Below are 23,046 nucleotides of genomic sequence, written 5' to 3'. Positions count from 1 at the left end.
AAGACGGTGCTAATGGAATAGACAAGGTAGACGCAAGGCCTAGATGCGCTCATGTGGTAGAGGTTTACATATAACTAGCGAGATAGTATGTGCTTTCATGTGCGTACATAGATGAACTAAAAATGGAATTCAAGTCAATGCTATGTCTGCGAAAAAAAAGCGAATCGATGGGTTGAATTTTGTGAAATTTACGTACCTGGTTAACCGCAAAACTACATTCGTATTGAGAAATTCTATCGAGAGAAACAGAGTTTTTCGTTGATATCATTGGCGAAAAATACGGGTATGAACTATCATAAGCTGATACTGATTAGGTGTCAACGTCATAGTGTGGTTATATAGCCACTAACCTCGCGTAAGATAAATATCGTATTAGTTTAATGGGATTCCTCGAACAATTTATGAGCAGTCCGCTTTCGCTTCTTCTAATAATTATAATTTTACTAATTAGAAGCAATAGCTGCTAGTTCATACTGTCATTTAGCAACCGTTGCTAAATGGACTAGATTGTACTACACCAAAAATTAATAACACTATGACTAATAGACAGGACCAATTTATGTCCGCCATCGCTAATTTTTTCTATATTGTCTACGAGACGGAGCAATGTTATAGACATGTCTGAATGGAAGATGCCGAAGAGAAACATTTTATTATCGCTGAACTACCACCATCCTGCCGGTTCTTGTCTTCAGTATCTTTTTGTGAGACTCTTATTTTTAGTGATCTCTGAAGCTGTTCTGCAGAGTACCTCAAGCGCCCCAGATACGAACACAACTCGATTTCGGTATGAAGCTGGCGTTGAGGACCGATTAATTATGAATAATTAGCAAGACTCACAAGTGGGCGCCACGTCACACCTGAAGGGCACTACAACTTGCAAATTTAGATTTGCTCATTAGGGAAAGCAGAGCCGTATCGGTTCTGATATTTTAAGGGTCCACTGGAAAGCCTCAGTACGCTGTAGCTAGTTGATGATGTAATGGCTAAAACTTGCTAAAATATGTTATTAATTTGGTGCATTTTCAGTGTTTTATTACTAACCCTCCTCTTATCAATTATTGATTTTCCTCTCTTGGTCAGTAAGATTTTAAAAAGTTAGTATCGCACTATATCTGTATGAAGCTCGAAAAAGCCTCCCTACATCTCACATGTCCCAACCATAGAAAACCACATCTAACTCATATCTGACGCTAATATTTACACCCACGATACTTTATTGCGGCTGTGGGTAGCCAGCGACTTCAACAGTTAATACTAAGTTTTGTTTTAACGCCCTTTTTTAACGCGAAAATCAAAGTCATCATCGCCTTCGCTAAAACAAGATGACTGAACGATTCTAGAGTAGAGCCTCTGAGCTCAACTGGGCCGTTGGTTAAGGGTGGGGGGGAGGGGGGGGATAATACTCCACAGAACTGTGCACACGATCGGTGCGCAGTCCTTCCTCTATAGGGGCAGTAGAGCCTTTAAGAGGAAACGGAAGGTTGAAAAAAGACTGAGCAGATGCCCTGTCTACAGCGTGATGTTACGTAGTAGCTACGCACTTTGGGTTGCGACAGTTGTTGTTACTGCACGCTTGCGTCGCTTGCCAGTAAGGTTTCTGAGGAACGAAAGGCTTCCGCTTCGTTGTCATTGGCGCTGCCGCTGCGACCTTTCCATCCTCTGAATGTCCCTCAAGGTCGGATACCCACTCAGTTTTTCTAGTGTCAAGCCTCCCAGTATAACAGCCGTAGGGATGCAAGGGCGTTAGCAAATGGCCACTTTCGAGCTCCCGAGATTGCTGCTACTTCTAATGCTGCTATTCGCAGCGTTTTCCATGAACGTGTTCAGCCAAGCAAGGCAAAAAGTTAGTTTCAAAAATCCTTTAAGCGACCTCATTCGCATGTGCGGCAATCAGCGGACTGCCTTCTTCACTGACAGCAGAAGACGAAGCCGCAGTGGTTCAACGGTTGCGACTTATGTGGGTGGTCCAATGCTTCTTTAGCTTTGGTTAAAGTCAGCAATGGCCCCTATATCCAAGAGCTTTCCACGAGATGCGCAGAGCTGTGCAACTTAAATCTGGGTCTCTCCACAGTGTGGCTCTGTACTGCCAAACAGAGCCACGAGCTCAGTCTGTCTGCAACAGGACGTGCACATCGCACAGACAAGAACGTCGCTCAAGGCGTGCCTCAATGATAGTTGGGGTGTCAGGGTGTTAGCCTGAACGATGGCTTGTTCGTTTTTCCCGTTACAGACATGTAACGCTGTCGTCGTTGTCGACACAGCGTCTCGTTCATGGTTGGCTCGACGTAGAAACACCGTGGGCCGACAACACCGTGGCCGGATAACGAATGGCAGTCTCAAAAGAGACTCGTAAATTGGAGAATCTACGCCATTGCAAGTCTGGCGCGGTGCCGACGAACGATGTGCTGCAGATATATCGTTTACGTCGGCGTGCGCAATTTGCCTTAGCTGGTGCCTCGCTGGACGTCTCTGTGTAACTGCCCTTAGCCTTCTACCAGCGGAGCCTACCGTATCCACGTCACCCACATCGCCTTCTTCCCCAAATCCATCCTTTCTTTTTTCCAATCAAGCATGCTATTCATCACGGTTAACGATGCCGAAATGTCTAGCATCCCAGAGCGTTACCGGGTCTCCGAGATCTACTAGAGTGTCCCGCAGTAGTATACAGTTGTGCTACGGTGGAACGTCTCGCTACCGGCCAGTCGAGTGATTCGATACCCGATGCCGACGTGCGAGATTCGTTTTGTTCTAAAAACATCAGGGAGATCCCTTTATCGTCGTGTGAAAATCTCATGGGACGGCAATTATCTAAATGAATCGAGCCAATGAGAAGAAAAGAGTGAACAACTATTCTAACAGCTAGTCGCGAGGGTGAAACAACGTGGTAATAGCAACTTCACTTGTAGCATTGTACAATAGACGATATGTAACGCGCTGAAAAGTTCTTAGCGGAGAAATAAGGAAAGCCACACCGTTTTCTTTCTTTTCGTTTCCTGTAAGTGTTCGGCGTGACCCGAAGCAGTCCTACTTGTTGTTGGCTCACCTTTCTAGCGTACATTTCGTAAACGGTATTCCTCTACGCCATTCCCTTCCAGGTTCTTGCGGGACGAGGGCTTAGTCAGTATAGTGGCGGCAAATGCAATCATTGATATGCAAAGGAAACTGCTTAGTCGACCGTTAATTGCCCAGAATGACTTGAAAGACAGTAGCAGAGAAGAGTGCCTCCTGGGAGGAGCGATTCTGTGTCTATTCAAACCGTGTCGTTCGGCTTCAGCGTTGCTCCGGACAAAGGGATAGTTAGACTTTCTCTGCGAATGGCTGATAGTCGTGGTGAAAGTTAACTCCATCCATCTACGACCAGCTACCTACACAAACTATTGATATGAACTAACTATGAGAGTGTGTAATCTCCGCCGTCGTAGAAAAGTTGGCAGTGGTTTGGCTACCGTAAAACGTTTGACGTACGTCGTAGCTTTCTCGGCGAGGCGCGGCATTGAGAAAATCTAAAAGCTTCGAAAGGCAGCAAGATTTGACGGATACACGCGTATAAGATGCTCGTCTTGAGTAAGAATTGTTGTCATTCAGTTATAAGCCCCTAATGCCATGTTTGTACCTATTCACTTTTTCCAATGAGAGTCTCAGTCGTAGCAAATCCATGTTATACTATAACAGGGGTAAGTGTCGTATATTGCAATAAGATAGACAAACATAAGCTTAGGCGGGGCTGAAATCCATGGTCGTAGGATCTCTATTTATAGGGCACGTTATGAATTAATACTCAAACAGACAGTTCTTTTGTGTGTGTCGCATGCTGCTTCCGACAAATTGTAGCAGTAAGTGTAAATCGATCAATAATAAGCTGCAGTGTATTCTCATTTCTCTATATACTATAATAATAATAATAATCGTTTTTATTTTGCGTTTTATCCATAGTAAAACTAACGTTTCGATGACTTTTCTAGGTTATCCTGGCGATTCGAGTTATGGTGGAAGCGTAGAATCGAATCAGCAAGCGCCACGGTTCCTTTCGGAGCCGGCGTCCCGAATTCACTTCGTTAACACGGCGGGTGTTCTTATTCACTGCGGCCAGGTGGCAGGCATTCCATCGCCGACGGTTCAGTGGGTGACAGCTGGGGACGGACAGCCCGTGACTACCGTACACAACCTACGTACGACGTTCCCGAACGGAACACTCTACCTGCAGTCGTTCCAGGCAAATCGTTATCGGCAGGACGTGCATGCAACAACATATCGCTGTGTCGCGACAAACTCCGTTGGAACAACAGGCTCGAGGGATGTCCGTGTAAGAGCTGGTAAGTTTGCTGCAAACAGTTTGTCTCGGATCACCGAGTAGCTCTTCTATTTACATGGGATAGTTTTTCTTCTATATTTCGCTACATGTAGAAGCAATTTATATACGAATATCTAATGATATGCCATCGGCAGCTACGATTTGAAAATGGACTTTAGTAATGCAGCCTCAAAAGCTGCGTGTTTTCCTAAGCTGCCATCTCGTCAGTGTTAGCTGTGCAAATTCAGTTAATAAAGAGTAGTTTGAAGGACCATACCCTGCTATAGAACATAATACGCGTTTGCGTTCGTAGCGTCTTCTGGCATGGCGTTCCTTTTTTATCACCGTATAAAAAAAATCGTCTAGTATTGAAAAATCTACCTCACGATTTTACCTCTAAGACATATCCTATGCTACTGTATAATTTAGCTTGCATTTTATCCTTTTTGTAAACAAGGATAATAATTAATTTTGCCACTAAATGATGCGAAGAAGGACTGGTATCACTCTAACAAACTGCCATTCTATGCATCCTATGGTCTATCTTTTACCGGCGCCTGTTTTCGTCAGGATACGTCAAATTCATTCATTGGTTGCTATCCTGTTTCTAGTTGATAAGCTCTTATCTGCCGATTCTATATTCAGTGGGGGTATATTGCACAGTGTGTATGGAGTACTGCGCGCATCCGCTGCCTCTGTAGGAACTACGATTTCTTCCAAGTGCTTGGTAGGACAAAGTAATTGCAGTCTAGAGAGGACCGTACGTACAAGTATGCAAATGTTTAAATAGAGCATGAACGCTTCTGCGTGGGGCACAGCGAAAACACGACGCTCAAGCATCCTTCTCCACGCCGACCGAATGGTCTGGAAAATGGGGTTTGACAGGGAACAAAGGAACTTCTTCTTCCCTTTTTTTCTCTCCCTCTCCCTCTGTCGGCCTCTGGGCTTTGTGTACCTGAATGCAACCAGTGGGTGAATCGCAGTGCACGTGATTGGTCATGCGATATACTTGGAACACACAGCGTGTCAGTGATAGCGCCAGATAGATGTCGTTCGTGTATTAGTTGCATTTGAATAAAAACAGATATATGGGCGATTAAATTTACATCTATTTAATACTACTGTGCTTTAGTTTAATATTCTGAACTTATACCGCTTACGAGAGACTTTAAAAATCCCTTCTACATGTTCACGAGTAATTTTTTTACTACTAACCAGAAGTAAGACGATATCGATATGTGTAGACATACTAAACTGTAACCCAAAGACGCCCGATATAAACAGAATCTAGTAAATTTAGTTTTTGAGTTGACTGTAGATGAAAATTTATATGGCGGATAACGCCCAGTCGTTACGGCTCTGTAAGACGCGATGGGCGATGGATACCCGTCTCTCAAAAATGACCGGTTTTATTTATACCGAACATCAGCAATGATGTAAGATGGTTCTTTGCGCCACGCGTTTTCAATCTAATCCCTATTGCGGACCTAGCACCTTGTCCCTTCCAAATCTGCTTTGAATTCTGTTGGAGCGGCGTAAAGATCGGAAACAACGTAGATCATCGAACTCAAACTCTCCGGAAAATTTATGGTCTTAATGGCAATTCGTCCAGCGTGAACACATCTGGGAACCGCCATATTCCGAACGCAAACTTCTTGCCTCCCCCATAATGAGTTTGTAGTTTTGTTCTAGCAAAAACCGGGTTTCTTGCGGTGCCAACAATAGTAGATGTTCGGTACGCCAAGTAAACAAAAAAAGCGATTGTAAATTATGTTTAACGTCCTGCGCACCCGCTTACAACAAACTTTGAAGTAATCCTAGGGCTGAAAACAGTGCCGCTAACTAAAATGTTTGGCTAGGCAGTTAAGTGGGCATTAAGAACCGATATGCAGTAGATACAGCTTTGCTGGAAATGGATTTTTAAAAACGGTAATTGATCGTTTATAAACGTTTACTTTTACTGAGTTTCGTAATCGTACAGTGGTCCAATTATTTACAATTATATAACTATTTTGAATGTGCATACGTTGTGGTGGAAATCTGAAAAACGGAACTTCTTCTAAGTTCTGTACTCAAAATTTCTTCATCTCAATAATCATAATAATGCGACGCTGTCTTAAGCATCACGTAAGCTTCTTGTCCGATTTCACTTTTCCTCTACGCCACCTACTTAATTAAAATCCTTCTTGATTTTTTCAGCTTCCCTATATAGAACCTGCTCGGTATGCTAGGCTCGGGTGAAACGTTCGAAGGCTTAACAAATTGATTAAACAAACCATTGGTTTAAGCGCCTTATTTCTCCTTCTACTTTCATCTACGCAAATGACATTGCATTGCAGTGCTAGCTTCCTCGCAGGCGCAGTCTATATGCTCTTTAAGTAAACTTTGGCTATCGCCCCTCAGCTATTTTGCCCTCCTCGAAAGGATAAACTGTTGCACCACGTGAACACGGCCACCATGACCGTCAGCGTTATTTCAACGGCTATTAGTTCATCCAGTGTTCTTTATCGTAATATATAGCTGCCGCGTGTTTTCTCCTGCACTAACTTCTTCTTGCCCTCAATATTCTTTCAGTGCCCTTGGGGCACTCTCGTTTATTATTGATTGCTAACTCGTTCGGTGAAATGTAGACAATTGCAGCTATAAGCGACGAACTTCTCCATTGCAGTCGGAAATGTCAGCCAGCTTAGATGGGATGATATTTCTCTTATACATGTGTACAGCACGTTTGTCGTACTTTGATTGGTTCTTTGATGTTTCTTTCCTACACACAGAGACATATATATATATATATATATATCTATATATATTTAGGTGTAAGTATGTGGATATAAACCCTAGTTTTTGCAATCCGTATGCCACTGGGCTATCGGGTTTGGGGTACCAAAGGTGGCATATCAAAAGGGCTGTAGCTGTTGGTACGTTAGCTCTATGTACGTAACATGGAAAAAGCAAAAATGGAATGGCAATTGGCTCCAGCAAGATGGAAAAAGCCCTGAGAAGATACTGAAACGATGAGCCCGAGATAATATAACTACCACCACGACGTACAGAACAAATATAGGATATAGCGAGAAGGGTAAACGGCATCCTAGCATAACAATCCCAAAAATGTGCACGTACATAAGGAACCCCATAGATCTCCCTGTTCTGTTCTTTGGATAAGGATAAAAACGGAACACACGTGTCTAAAAACTTAGCCGTGGTTTGCCACTGCACTTGTTATGATTCGATTATTAATGGAATAGAGGTGTTCGTATAAAATATCCATGTTTTCGATTTTTTGAGGCAAGATTGAATTGAATAGAAACTTACGTGAGGAGGTTCATTAATATTCAACGAGCTATAGACGAGAAACATCTAAGTGGATTTTCTAGTTTATTAGTTGTGGATACTGTCATAATTGACTGTTACAAAGCTTTGTATTCCCACTTAATAAAAAATAAAAAAAAATAGCATTACCAGCTCGCAAATGTGTATTAAATTTTGAACTCACTCTTTATTACCGCAGTATGACTAGAAGTTACCGTCTGTTACTGATCACAAGCGTAGGTTATTAAGTTGGAACTACAACGTTTCAAAAACTTAAATTCCTATAGTCGCTTCTGCGGGCGTACCTCAAAGGGGTATTACCCATTGACCTATTTCCAATAGAAGTTAGTTTCTCACGCGACCAAACAGAAAATTATTTAGAAGTCGTATAAATCAAAATAGGTAAAGTAGCTAATAGTAAAGACTTACGTTATTGTTAGCGAACCCGGCGGGAGCGGTCACCGTGGGCAGTCGCTTCAATGTTAGAAAAAGACAAAAGCTTCATCGGAAAGAACCAAGACATAAGTAAACAGAAATTTGTCGGATCAGCAGATCATAGTTGTTGCCATGTTAGCGGCATTATTTAGTGTAATATTGTAGTACGAGAAAGAATGCAATCAAATACGATAGACTCTGATATTTCCGGTTATTCCTATCGTCTCGACGTTGTTCACAAAAGAAGAAACCATGTTTAGCGTTTAATGAAAAAAAAAAATGTAGAAAAAATCTAGCGTTTGTTATTATTTGCATTTGCAGTTGTTGCGCAACGGTATGAAGTACAAGTTTATGACGAATTCGTCATCAGCGGTAACACGGCAGTGCTGCGATGTCACATCCCGAGCTACGTTCGAGATTATGTAGCTGTGGTTACGTGGGAACGCGAAGATGGGGTCACTATTACCTCTAATGTCGCCGTTGGTAAGTTATATTTTGCTATTCGCCTTTATTTATTCAAGACTAAAGCTACACACACGTCGTGTATAGCTACCTCAACCGTGCGCGGTCAAATTATTTTTATAACTGAACGTTGATCTTTCAGTAGCATTTCCATGTCCTGAAGTCTGATGGCAATGTAATAATTTTTAAATACATGGACTTTTTAAAAACTTGAAAAGGGTCAAATTGGCCGTTAGTGGTAAGTCCAGTTCTAATATGACCAAGGCTATGAAACGAGAGTTCAAGAGAAAATTCAATGAGTCTCCCGTATCTTAAGCGTTTATTGTTCGAAGGCGACATATGTTCCATATTTTTTCATTGTTTATTCGTTCATTTGGGACTTATGTGAGAAGATATGCCTCACACAGGTACACAAAAAAAGCTACCAATTTCTTAGTCATTACCAGCTTAATCGGTTGTGGATTACCGCCATCTGTTGCATTTTAACGCAATTGAAGGCGTCTGTAATAGTGTATGGCCCTCTCTGACGGTGGGGGAGATAGCGATTATATGAAGGCATATGCCCCATTTTCAGCAGCAGAGGCGCGTTTGCCGACTGCTTCCAACAGCTCATTCAACCGTACAACTCAAAGAACAGCAGCCTTGATGGGTGATGCTTGGCATCCTCGAAAATTGTTATTGTTATTAAACGTGTTGTAGTTGAATTAGCAAGCTCTCCATTCCTCATCAGAGCCCACTGGAAGAGGGCAGCCTCGCGTGTTCAAGTTCATCATACATTAATCGCCACAAAAGCTATCTTGAATCAATTCTCGACGGATAGTCGAGGGTTGGGGCATCGAGCCCGCAGGCCGGCAAGCCGATTTTGCAGTAGGGCCAGAAAGACAAGACGGTGCCTTCTGCAAATCCTATGGGAGGTCTGCAAAAGCCTAAGTCGCTGCAAAACATAACCTGACAAGGTAAACTAGTCAAAGTAAGAAGGATGAAATAGGACTTATTAGACCTATTACTGATATACGGATGATGATGATGGTTTGGAAAAAGGCGAACTGCTGAAGTCCCAAGAACTTTCAAACTTGGTGTTCCTTTCAGAATACTAGTAAGTGTAAGAAGGAATCTACTATTATTGTGTTGAAACATAGGGTGTTGCCCATGTCAAGGTAATCATATTAAACTAATAACAGAAGGAACTAGGCTACGTAGAATATATCTGTCCTTTCAAATATACAAGCACAGCTTAGGCTGAGGATAGAACCAGCAAAAAAAAGTACTATAAAAAAACAAACCTGAACATACTTTTTTAATATCCTAACAATGTTTACGGAGAAGTTAATTCTTATGCAAACAAAATCCTCACGCTCCCAGTTTCTCGATATCGGGACATTCTACTATATATGGCACAGATGTCAATGTGTCTCTAGGATTTCCTCATTATGCGCACTCTGCTCCGGGGCAAATGATGCTTTAACGCGTGAAACAGGTTATTTTTATGTAACTCGCTCGTGTGTCGTGTACGTGATCCATTGCGATCGGTTACAGGGACTAGGCCACATTGGCAAGGCCCGGAAGAAGAATTGAAGTAACTATATAGCCTCAAGCAAGTCGTAGGGTACGCGCGTTCGTTTGAAAGGAAACAGATGCCCTCTAGAGACGAAAGGAGTTCAGGAGGACGAAACGATTGCTATTTTGATTAACAAGCGAAACTCTTTGGCTGCCTTCTTGCGAACGGCTCGAATTACTCGAACCGTCATTCCTCTGACTTTGACGTCTCATAATAGTGATCTAAGCGACCATGATAGAACTGACCTAACCTGTTGCCTTTTTACCTTCATCTTTCATATTACCCAAACCAAACGCATGGGGAGGACTTGTTATACTATACCAGTTGACAACATTTTCGGTTTAGACATAGACACAAACATATACGAATGTATTCAGGAACATAAAAAACTTAGCTAACGGTCGAGACGCAGTAGCATTGAACAGAAGTGCCAATGCAAGAGACATAGGTAAATGTTGATTTAGTGAGTGCTGAAATGCCGACCAAAGTACCACACTATTCTGGCAAAGGCCTAGAAGTGAAGCCTGCTATTCGTAAATAAATATAATGCTTAACCCACAATGTACCTCTACGGAAAAGTTCTTGGAAAGACGTGTTGCACGAACTTGTAACACGAATCGTTATGTAATTATGTAACAGAAGACGAAGACACAAATAGGAACAACTGTAATGAGCTATGAGAAGCGCGCGTCGCGCATGAACTTTGAAAATTGTTGATACACCCTGCCTGTATACGATGGGCCTGATTCGTTTCTGTTTGTTGTTGATCCAATTCAAAAGACCTGGGAGAGATGGGGTCGCCTTGTGACTAACGAAACATCGATGGAGAGATCAATTGTTGTCCAAATGATGTTTACTTCTTTTCTCGAACTTAGCCAGAATAAAACTGACGAACAACAAGTTCCTTTATAACTTAGTACGGCTTGCTCCTTTATTTTATTTGATCCTGTTCGAAAAACGAAGCTATAGGCAGTAGTATAACAGCAGTAGTATAACAGAGATTGCGAGCGCATAGCCAAAGTTAGATGTAAAGTGGTGGCAGAGATTTCCCGTATCTCGGTCCGGGTCGTATATCTAAATATACGTATAATAAGGCCGGTTGTACGTAGCTGAAAGTGGGCAATCTTTTTAAAATTCGTATGCAACAAACAGTCAGGTTAATCGTCGATTACTTGACGTTGGCGTTCGATTCTGGCTAAACAGAATGTACGCATGCCACTGGGCCGCTGGCAGCGTATAAGCGTGTAGAGTTTTGTATTTTGCACATGGCACTATCGCTACCATTGCACCCTCTCGCATTGTTTCTCGTTAGCCAACTTCCGAAAGGAAGCACTAACAGTGCCGATACCTGGGACGAGCATCGCGTCAGCTAGCGAATGGCAAGTACAAGCGGTACCTGAGACACAGAAGCTTGGTTCCCAATTCGCCCTTTTTCCCTTCGGCTTTAATCCGATACGTAGAAAGGAAGATTCGGAGTTTCTTTATTTTGCCGAAAAACAGATTCATAGAAAAGGCCAAGAAAAAAACCTCTTGTTTAGCCACCTATCCATCTAGGCTGATCTGACAACGAGCCCTTGGATTTTTTGATGAGACTTCTATTCCCGCAATGACCTAGTAGTCTTAGCTTCGTTTCATTGTATACAAAAGTGCTACAAACCTAAACGTAATAATATCTGCTGTTCATAAATCTTCATATTTTTATTTGGTGCAATGTCGCCTAATCCAGAAATAATCTATATGAGTACATCTCGTAAACAACTTACCTTTAACCACCTTCAACAAACATCATCACGCCGTGATACCATAACGCCTGTTCCACCTGACTCCTCCATTCATGTTCAGAAATCGGCCAAGTACCAGCTCACCTATTGCGGCTAACCCGTTATCGCTGCCGTCGGTTACAGTTTTCACCAGCACGACTTCCGATGTGTACCGAGGCCTGCGTTGGCTCGATAGGTACTCGGTATACCTCCAACGTCGGATTGCCCTCAGCCCAAATTCATGCGGCCACAGCGAACACAGGAAAGCATTTGTTTCTTCCCCTATCACTCCCGGCTCGTCATCGTCACTATCCGCAGCTCGCCTAACGAGTTCCTCGGCTGTTCTGCCAACAGTGCAATCGTGCAGGAAGTGATTAATCTTGTTCAGGTTCAGTCGTCGACTCTCATCTAAACTTTAACACTCACAGTTTACCATATAACACCTACCGTAGCATTGCTGCCAAACCTTGCAGGCGAGAGAAGGTCAGCCAGATGGCCATCGAAGTAGCTACATAATTATCCTGTCTTTTGTAGCTTACATGTCTTCCCACCATCGTGCGCTCTTATTCATATAGGAACGTATATCTAGCTCCATATATGCTTATATAAGCATTTGTACTATCCACGCATTATACCTACAACCGTCGCTTAATAGTGGGGGTCCTGCCAACTCGACGTAGTGGACTGTGCTGTCAGCCTCCGAAAACCTTTCCCCTTCAATGTTCCGCGTGGACCTTCTTATTTCTAATCAAATGTGCAGAACGCGCCGACGACGGCGATGACGCCCTTTCTTATTGTTGTTTTATGGTTTTTCCCTTGTTTTCGACTCGTTTCATCCTCCCATCTGATGGAAAAAAGGTCAGCAGGGTGAAATTTTCTGAAGGATTGCGATTGTTCGCTAGGCTCCCACTCGTCAGGCTTCTGCTGGTCGTTAAGTCAGCGAGTCCTATCAAACATTATCTATAGATGGGGTTAGTTCCTGCTTTGAGGGGTACACCGAGACCCTAACGAAAAGAGTAAAGTTCAGCCGGTCACGTTCGTTACGTTCTATGTACGACACTGTTATGTCAACGATAACAATGGAAAGCAAAAGGAGGTCGATGCTTGATCGATTCTTGCCGTAATAGTGAGCGTGTAATAGGAAACCCCTTGATACAGCAGGGAAGACTGCCAAAAGTTCGCTGTTCCGAGACCCGCACTAGTGTTATATTTGTCTGATCATTCCATGCTATGCTAGGAGCAGCAAGACTACTCCTTCTGTATTCAAGCATGATCGTTTTATAATATAGGGATATATATTTTCACAACATATTTATGGTTTCTAATATCCGTTACTGTTGCCGCTCTACCTGTATGATGACGAACAGTACCACATATGTACCACATTCGGTCATTTTTAACTTGAAATTCGTTTGTTTATTCATAGATTCCATATGGGTCATCCGTGCTACGGATACATAGCGAATGCAACCAGTTCGTTACTATATAATTTTTTCCCAATTTAACCTAAGCTAATTTCAAGTATCGCAGCTGTTCTAGCTCCTCTGTTGCGCAACTTCCATCGTTCCATTCCAGTTCTTAAAAAATTACCCAAGTCCTTTCGTCCCTCTACTGCGTAATATAGTGTTCGCAGTTCGAATGTATTACTTAAGTAACTTTATTACTTTATATTAAATGTTTACTCACCTAGTCAAATACTTCGCTTTTGCGATCTACTTACTATGTAATCCTCTACCAGATGTTTGATACCCTATGCCAATTGTTCGGTGCAATTAAACAGCCAGCTCCTAATTGAGGCTATTCCATTGTTGCTTTGAATGTGCCATATGAGTATGACGTCGCTCAAAGTTTAAAGCAAGCGACTAACGTAAGCTCAACGATACCTTTCAGAAATCATCAACCAAGACTTTATATCAGATTGTTTTGAAAATGAAGATATTTTACAAATTTCTTACTGGTGTTCGGCAGTTTACCGAAATTTATATCAAGTTTTATGAAAAAACAAATTGTATAACTTACAACTCATCCTGTATACGTTACATGATGTTTTCAACATAAATTTTTGTCCTCAAGGCAAGCCAATCAAAAAATCACAAAAACCGTGTATTTTTCTGTCTCGACAATCTGGACTACCATAGCTACACATACAGACTTTGACTCGCTGTACAATAAATGGATACTGAGCCCTATTCAGCATAAAGTGATCGGGCCTCATGCAAAGAGAGATAGATATAATAATTTTGTGGCTTGTACACCAAAAAAAGATATGAGTAATTAGTAAATACATATCCTCTGATAATCAATACCTACGATGAAAGCATTTGCATAATTATGTTTCATACATCCTAATTTATCCGTTGTTGTCGTTTCTGATCAAGTAAAGATTCACTTCGTAAAACACAACAAATAACTGTCGCGCAACAAGGCAAGGCAATTAATAGGCCCAAAGGTTATCCCATAGCGCGTTTTACCAAGACCGTTCCCTTAAAAAAAATAGCACCTTCGCTGCCCCTGCCCGAACATGCGGCTTCTGCCAAAACATCATTGTTACATCTTGTCCTTTACTACACAATGCATTGGACCGTGTTCAGGCTCTGGTTTAATCCTTGTCTCCGTCTTGCCTATGTTTTATAGGAGGTCGCTATAGCGTTTTGGCCCACGGCGAATTGCACATCAGGCAGGCAACAATAGCGGACGGCTTCAAAAGCTATCGCTGTAGGACGCGCCATGCGCTCAGCGGCGAGACCCAGTTAAGTGCAACAGCCGGCAGGCTGATCATCACCGACGCTCAGGGCGCGCATCCACCGAGGCTGTCGGACACATTGGCACAAGTACGAACAGACGAGGGCTCTGCCGCGGAACTAACTTGTGTCGCACAAGGGTTCCCCACACCGACATATAGGTAGGTCGCGTATCCACCCGAGAAAAGTGACAGAGAATATGAAGACAACTTCATACGGAAAAGCACGGAACTACGACGTGTTCTGACATCTAAAAACGATTAATCGATTCTGCTGTAAGATCGGAGACACAACGCTCAGAATGAATCAATGATGGACGCTAGACGAGCATTGGGGTTATTCGAAAAAATATGTCTCTACATTTGGTTCGAGCACTCATTTTATTGTTTCATTAAACCTTGATTTATGACGAGGAAACAATGTTGTGTTTAGTTAAAATAGGTTCCTTATATCATTCAGCTTTCTATGTCATGCCTGCGACATAGGACTCAAATCAATGTAAAGAAATGGTGTGTCATCAACGGCAAACAAGACCCGTTTTTAAATCAAATAAAAAGAAAAGCCATGGGAACGCATCATCTGCTCTCTTTTTGTATCGTTTCGGTCAATACTGAACGCACGCTTTGAACTTTGCAGCCTTTATCCCATGTCCGTTTCTCTTAACAGCCAATACGGAGCTTATCATATTTAGTCACCCATTAGCCTTTACGCCAGCACTGCCTGGACGTCAAAATGCCCTACCCTTTTTTTGTATCATCGAGATAAGCGTTCAATCACGCGCTCAGACATCCATGAATCTGGTGCGGCCGCGTTGCTTATACACCGTGAACTGCTTACCAGTGCCATATTCATTTCATTTGGCCTTATGAGAGCTAGGCAGGCCCTCCCTCACCAACGTCTGCATATTTTCGCTGCCGCAGGCTATTTACTGCAGCTAAGCTTTACTTTGCATACACAGTGACAATGAATAAAAAAGCTGTTTCAGCTTAAAGCCTGTGTGTAATAGTATAATATTATTAAGATAATAGGTACTTTCAATGTTATGATACATACTTATATTCGAAAGTCAACTATTTGGTAGAGTTATTTTTGCCGGCTGGGCATTTTGAGAACCACAGATGAATATCTATGCATTCACAATCAAGGATGCAAAGGGAGGATTCAAAGATAACAAACTTATTTTTATTATTGTACCATTATTATATATTATAGATTATATATTATCTCAAAAAGTATAAAAAACAGAGAACGGGATCACAACAACATACAGTAATTATATCCATGACGTGCGCATGTACGTCCAGCCAACTTTAAAGATACAGATTCCCGATTTCAATTGGATATAGTTGACCCCGATACTTCTGTTGAGGTCAAAGCCAGGCCACTCTGAAGTTCGTGAAGTAATGGCGATAAGAAAACCACATATTTTACTTTTCAGGTGATAACTAAATAATCAACTTACCTACATTGGGTCAACATCCTGTGAGAAAGATACGCTTTAGAAACATATTTCATTTTTTGAGTAAGTGGGTCTTCCCTGTTACGTTACTTTCAGATGGTTTCGCAAAGATAACTTCCGGCCAGCCACAGAGGCTAGGGGCGTTATACAGGCGGACGGATCGCTTTACTTTGTTAAGACGAAAATCCAAGATAGTGGAATGTACGTTTGTGTCGTGAACAATTCGGCCGGAGAACAAATTCTCGAGAGCACTCTCACCGTTACAGGTAAATTGGGGATGAAATTATTTATCAAGGCCACAAAGGGCGTTCGCAGTCGCAAAAACTGCTATAAAACTATAATAATAGATAATAATAAATAACAAAACGAACAAGAAGTATAAGGCACACAAATATTAAATATTATGCTACATTTTTTAAGTATGACCTTACCAAAACTTAAGGTCAAGACCGATCTATTTACATTGAAGACAAAAGGAAAAAAGTTGCCGTCGTTGAAATGTAGCATTTTCTAAAGCCTTTTCTCGGTTCTATATTGTATATGGTAATAGTAATACTTTAATGTTAAATCCCAGTTGTTTTTTTGGTTGCGCCGACGTAATAAATGTCGTTTGCTGGAAATATTGGTGTATCTTAATAAAAGCGGTCGGAAATTGCCGATGATACCGTGCTTGACAAATATTAGTCTTGACATTCTAACGAGGTTCAGGGTGTCCATGTAAGACACTAGAAATCCAAAATTGTCTTTTTCGTAATGGTGCTGACCTTATCACCTTGGCAGAGTGGCTCACGATGCCTACATTTGTCTGACCTTAACCTCATAGACTGGCTAGTCGGCAGGCGCATCCTTCACCAGAGTGGGTTCCTCTTCTAAGAATTGCAGTTCACACTAACTTCATATACGATTGTGTATTTTGAATGAGATCTACTTCCGCAAACTATCTTGCTTAAAAACACTGCTTAATTTTTTGATTCAAAGCAAACTGTTCGAACATCTACGCCACCCGGTAAACGCAGCCTGAAGTATATTTTTACTTACCCTACGCTTGTGTTTTCTAATGAACCGTTTCTGTGACAATCGGTCCGATTTCAGTAGGCTTCATGATTGTTCTCCATTGGAAGAGCTTTCTTTTCACAGAAATTTTCCGAACAAATGTCCCATGAGCCCAACAGTTCTAAGTAACAATACGAAATCAATCGAGTTTAACATTGTTTAATTGTCGTCTCTTATATGGCAAAAAGTATCTATTTAAAATTCGCTTTGTGTCTGTCTGATTATTGATTCAGCCCCACTATCAGTACACATAACTCCAGAACGAGTCCAGGTAGAGACCGGTCGAACTGCTACGCTAACGTGTAACGTTTCTGGGTGGCCAGTGGATTCGATCACGTGGTTGAGGGATCAGCGGCCCCTGCATCCGCTCCAGGGACTGGAGACCTCAAGTTCGTCCTCTAAGTATCAGCTGATCTCACCGCACGTACTACATATTCCATCGCTGACTCGAAATGAACGTGGCGTTTACCAGTGCTACGCTAGAAACCAGCAGGACTCAGCGCAGGCCACTAGCGAAATTGTCCTAGGAGGTACGCGTTGTTGATATTGTTAACGTGGTGTGAGAAAGTTAGGAGACTGCACTTCATTAGAAAAATAGATATTTTGTTTGGAAATAAGACGAGCAAATATCACAGAGTGGCCTGAATGTTGCTTGATCGCCTGGCGCACTCTGCTACTACGGTGCCGCAGCTACATCATTTTAATTTGATAAAGTTATGAGGTAATCAAAATTAACAAATATATACACACTCTTTTACGCGTTCTATTCTCTGACACCACGCTCGACTCTACTTAAAACTCTCAGAAATTCCACCAATGATTACCGACGCGTTCAAGGAGCGTACAATCGAGCCTGGCTCGGGTAGCTTGAGTCTGCACTGTATCGCTTTGGGAACGCCTCTGCCCCAGGTTACCTGGACCCTCGACGGTCTACCCGTACAGGATAATGAGCGCGTTCGCGCAGGGGATTACGTTCGAAGAGGAGGTGACGTTGTGTCGCATGTTAATATTTCCGACATACGCGTATCAGACGGCGGCTTCTATGCGTGCATTGCGCGAAGTGACGTCGGCGAGAAGGTGCACGAAGCTCGGATCAATATTCGTGGCCCTCCAACCGTACGTCGTATGGAAGATCGCTACATAGTCGCCGGAGAGACTGTCCGAATACAATGTCCGTATTCAGGCCATCCGATCTCGGAGATCTTCTGGGAGAAAGGTTAGTCAGCCAAAAGCCTTTAGCATGCTTGCCCGGCTTATGCTTATTTTAATAATGGTACAAAGACAAAACATTCGATCTAATTTTACAAACTGCAGAAAGATTGCAAAGCATGTTGCAAACAGTGTTGGAAAGTTGTAATTATCTGTACACAATTTGGTCATCTTTTTGACAACATTAGATGGTCGACGACTCCCAACAAATCGGCGCCAACAAGTTTTTGCTAACGGGACCCTGGTACTTGCTACGGCGGTGAAGAACGGCGATGAAGGATTATATCGCTGCACAGCAAGAAATAAGGATGGAACCGCCGATTCCGGCACATTGCGAGTCAAAGTTCAGGGTAGGTCTAAGCAGATAAAGTCGATTCTACGATCACAAAGGATAAAAAAAAATCGCAGAAAATAGCCCTACTTCAGCGGTAATCCCTAACGCTATTACATGACTAATATCACATGATAAATCTGCGATTCATTTTCCATTTGTCGGCGGATACCCACTACGCTCTGATTAGGGAGAATCCCCTTAGCAGATGTTCCTCACACAGCTAAACCATGAAATAACACAGGATTCCCAGTTTAATGTCTGTTGTTCGGTTTGCACTTCGACTAATTCAAAACTGTTGTCACATTCTAGACTTCAACTAATGTTAAAGATATCTAAGGTTTCGAGCCCCGCTATCGAGAATAATAAAGCAAGTAATGATAAAGTTGAACATGTTTATTTACAACTATTGGATTCGTCTGCCTTCAATACGAACGGAAACGTTACATTGCAGCGGTTTTACCTGCTTCACCAACAACATTGGTGGCCTCAGGCGGTGTGTAACGAGCTGGCTGTTGCATCCGTCGAACTGTGCCGCCCAGGGCCACCGTACAGACAACACAGCGGGGCAATAAAGGGAGCGGGTTGGGAGAGTCGCTACTCTGAAATCAAGCTTTCCGATCAGTAGTTCTAAGAAACGCGCGCGGATGATTCCTCCGTGGACGTTTTGCCACGCAGAACACGGCGCTGGATATCAAGGGCTCCTTTGTTCGAGCGCGTCTCCAGGCCAGCAAAACAGGTCAGCTCTGACCGTGTGTCACCCTGTGCTGTATGCCACAATGAAAAAGCTGTTCTTCTAGTCCGACAGAAAATTGCTACCCACCTTTATACTCCTCCTGCTTCAATGAACTTCAATTCGTGTGTGAAATGTTTAGCCAACACTAGCATAGAAACGTGATGGCCGGCTCTTTGTTTTTTTTTTTTTTGTTTATAACACATACTACACTACATACATCGACTAGTATCGGCTAATCGCGCAAAGGGCCCGGGGGGGCGGGATGACTACAAGGAAATGCTTGGCTCAATCGATATCTTAAATAAATGCTTTTTGAGTTTAATAAAAGTTTCTTTAAATCAACTATATTTGACAGTGAATATTAACTGTTACCGACGCCCTCAAATGGAAGCTACAGCCGCTTCACTTTCGTCAGAGAGCGACGTCGAAGGTGATACTCCCTTTTGGCCTAGGTCAAATTTCGAACGGGTTGCCTAAAATGTGAAAATTCCTATTCAGAACCTCAGCCTACCTTACTGTAAGCTGATTGTATGGCGATGTTCATGGAATTGGAAAGCGTGTCTGATGCCGGCAAAGAGAGACCGCTTAAGATGATTGCTAAAGCCCTTGCTTAAATTAGTACGATAACTAAAAAGTCAAATTGGTATTGGAAAGTTAAGCTTTAGTAACTAGGAATGCAGAGCAGACATTAATAACCGGGAAAATCAAAGAACTACGAAAAAGAAGACATTATCATTATATTATAGTTGCCATGCCATTTTATAATTCTGCTAGAGAAATTCCAGATAAGTACAGCACGATCTATTTCGGTTGTACTACAAATGGAAACAAGTTTTTGATGCTATACCCAAAAAGGGCCTAATTCCAAGGACTTATTGACAATGAAATTCTAAAAATTGTAAAAAAAAAACAATGCATAGTTAGTATGGGTTAGACCAAAGAATTTGCATGTTTGTTACAACTAATATAATGCCATATATATATTCAGCTTTACAGCGACTTATGATGCAAGAATGATAACTTAAACTGAAAAAAGATAGTATCTGTGTGGCAACCGTGACTTGATAACGGAAGTTGCTACATCTGGCTTAGGCTTATTGATTTTGAAATAATTAGATTTCGTGACAAAATCGACTGTGATTAAACCTTAGGAATTGCTTTTCATATTGATCATAAAGGGCCCCTGCTTAAATGGCTCTTAGCTATATTCATATTTAAAATGTCTGGTAGAATGTTTTTGCGTTTTTTTGTTAATACCGTTGTTTTCACAGGTTTAGACTAGGTTTCGACCAAAGTTGTTAAGGGTCACGTTTGTCTGTGTTTGTTGAAACAGTGAAACCCGTTCTTCAGCCCTTCGCCTTCCCGCGAGTAATTCAGGAAGGGATGAAGGTTGTCGTAACTTGCTCAGTGGCCGATGGCGATGCGCCTTTTGAAGTAACATGGCTGCGTAATGGAAGTCCTCTGCCCGAGGACTCGGTGCGGGTCCAAAAGTACTCAGATGATTTTGCCACCCTTACAATCGAGAAGGCTCAGCCCAGGCACAATGGAGACTATACTTGTATTGCTAGAAACGCTTTTGCGCAGGTTAATTACACGTCGACGTTAACAGTTCATGGTGAGCGGTAGACTCTACACTAATACGCACGCTTTGAAGGCGAGGTATACTGCAGTATATCTTCTAACATCACGCACGCACATCTGTTTTTGAAATATGGCCATTTTTGGACGCGAAGCCTTATATTGTGGTGACTAGGTTTAATAAATAACTCAAAACACGTTTAGCCCGTGAAAGAACACTTCAAGACTTAATTCTGTGACCTACGTTTTTTTTTTTGGGAAAAGCGAACTATCCCGCTAGTAAGTGTTTCTAGTGCCATATAGAACATGCTTGACAACATCTAGATGCACAGTCAGTGTGTTATTTTTCCGTGTTTCTTCCATACTTTAGACACGACGTGTTCAAGCAGAACAAAATCAAAAATTTACCTTTTACTTGAAGCTATTTTTGTTTCAGCGCAAAAAAACATGCCACTGTAATTGCATTTGTAGCCTTTTTTTTGTTATCGAGAGGCCATGTAATTGTTCCATCACTACTTGATTCGAAAAGCGTCCTGTGAAGAACCCAATCAAACAGCCGATCTTACTGTTGTTCTTGAAGACTATAGCATAAGCGTTTAAAATGATTTTACTCAGTGAGCTAGCTCTGGACGATATTTATTCCATCACCATTTTCATAGCCATATGTATGAAAATCATCGAACCTGAAGCATGCCTTGAATGCCTAGAGGTGTTTCACGTGACCCTGCCATACGCCAATACAGTAAAAAACCTAAAGCTGTATAAACAACTCCCGTAAATTCACGAATAACTAAATGCCAATATCATTATAGCTCATACATAAAATCTATGATATTTCAGTGCCTCCTCGATGGTCAATTGAGCCTAAGGACACAGACGTTGTTGTGAGTCGGTCAGCGACTCTCGACTGCCAGGCTGAAGGCTACCCACATCCGCAGCTGCGTTGGGAGAAAGGAACGGGTAAAACTCACCGTCAAGAGTACTGACATTTTATTACTTCGCTGTTTCTTCTTTCGTCTTAATAAGTACTGCTTAGCATAGTTGGAGGCTATACATATAAAGTAATTGTGATGACCAATACCGGCGTGAGTTGGGGTCCGGAGAATAAAATAAAAGAGGCGCATTACCTAAATCCGACCTAAAGCCGAACGAGGTCTATTTGGCCAAATGGACTTGTCCAGTTGTCACGGTTCGCTCGGCGTACCTCCTTTTCCCGGCGGCAGCATTCGGATGGTTTCCTATAAAGCAACAATAGTCAATCCCGTAACACAATTGATTTCAGGGGCTCCTTTGTGCGGCGCTCAGTTCACTTTTGGCCGGCTCCGTAGTAGACTGATAGCAGAGCAGAGGACAAGGATTTGAGAAATAGATAGAGAATCCTTATTACCAAAATTATGCATGGATGAAGCGCTTTTTTGGATAGGGAAATAGTATAATAGCCGGTAAGCTGCGTAGTTGATATTCGTACATATTAAGCATCGCATCGATAGAGACTCTTATCGTTACTATTATTACTATTACCGCAGATCCATCATCACAAACTATGTATCATTGGCTACACGAGCAATGCACGCATCTGTAACTGAAACCGAAGTGTAAATCCAGCACGAGATTGACGCCACCCTTGACGAGGTCGTGTAACAATAACAGTATCTGTAGACTAAATTTCGACTGAGCCCAAAAGAAGTCATACAGGGCTTCCATTGTAATGGCGGCCGAGCAAATAGGAACTACTATATAGACTAGCTTATGAAATGATTAGATAACTAATAGAACTGACCACTTACCACGCGACCAAATGTATCTTTTGAATAGTCCGCATTTGCTCAGCTAGGACGGAAGTAAGTAGTTTTCCATTTTACTCAATACTTCCAGTTCATACTGAATGCAAGTTCTATTATATAGAAAGTGAATTGTCCACCCCCGCCTGTCTATAATTCACTACTGTCACTTTGACAATAACAACCTAGTCAACATGCTTCCAATGTCGCTATGACCGGCCACAAGAATTGACACTCTTATACGAGTCGAGTATTAGATTTAATGCCGATGTCGTGTACTAGCTTATTACGGCCAGTAACATAGTACGTGAGGCGTTACACTGTTTTCCTCCGTCTT

General features: G+C 42.2%; 1 protein-coding gene across 3 annotated transcripts in view; it reads left to right on the top strand.

Moving 5' to 3' along the window:
- LOC111253991 (cell adhesion molecule Dscam1-like) overlaps positions 1 to 23,046 on the top strand; it is a 110,747-nt gene that overhangs the window by 60,068 nt on the left and 27,633 nt on the right. For all 3 annotated transcript variants that reach the window (XM_022814573.2, XM_022814409.2, XM_022814737.2), the window contains exons 2-10: positions 3,966 to 4,316; positions 8,363 to 8,524; positions 14,456 to 14,723; positions 16,118 to 16,287; positions 17,308 to 17,604; positions 17,880 to 18,290; positions 18,472 to 18,633; positions 20,684 to 20,965; positions 21,769 to 21,888. In XM_022814573.2, the coding sequence (XP_022670308.1) occupies positions 3,966 to 4,316; positions 8,363 to 8,524; positions 14,456 to 14,723; positions 16,118 to 16,287; positions 17,308 to 17,604; positions 17,880 to 18,290; positions 18,472 to 18,633; positions 20,684 to 20,965; positions 21,769 to 21,888 (2,223 nt within the window). The remainder of the gene's footprint in view (positions 1 to 3,965; positions 4,317 to 8,362; positions 8,525 to 14,455; positions 14,724 to 16,117; positions 16,288 to 17,307; positions 17,605 to 17,879; positions 18,291 to 18,471; positions 18,634 to 20,683; positions 20,966 to 21,768; positions 21,889 to 23,046) is intronic.

The sequence above is a fragment of the Varroa destructor genome, unplaced genomic scaffold, assembly GCF_002443255.2.
Source record: "Varroa destructor unplaced genomic scaffold, Vdes_3.0 BEIS01000001.1, whole genome shotgun sequence".
Classification (NCBI taxonomy): Eukaryota; Metazoa; Arthropoda; class Arachnida; order Mesostigmata; family Varroidae; genus Varroa; species Varroa destructor.
Note: the sequence above shows the minus strand (reverse complement) of the source record. Positions and strands in the feature narration are given on the sequence as shown.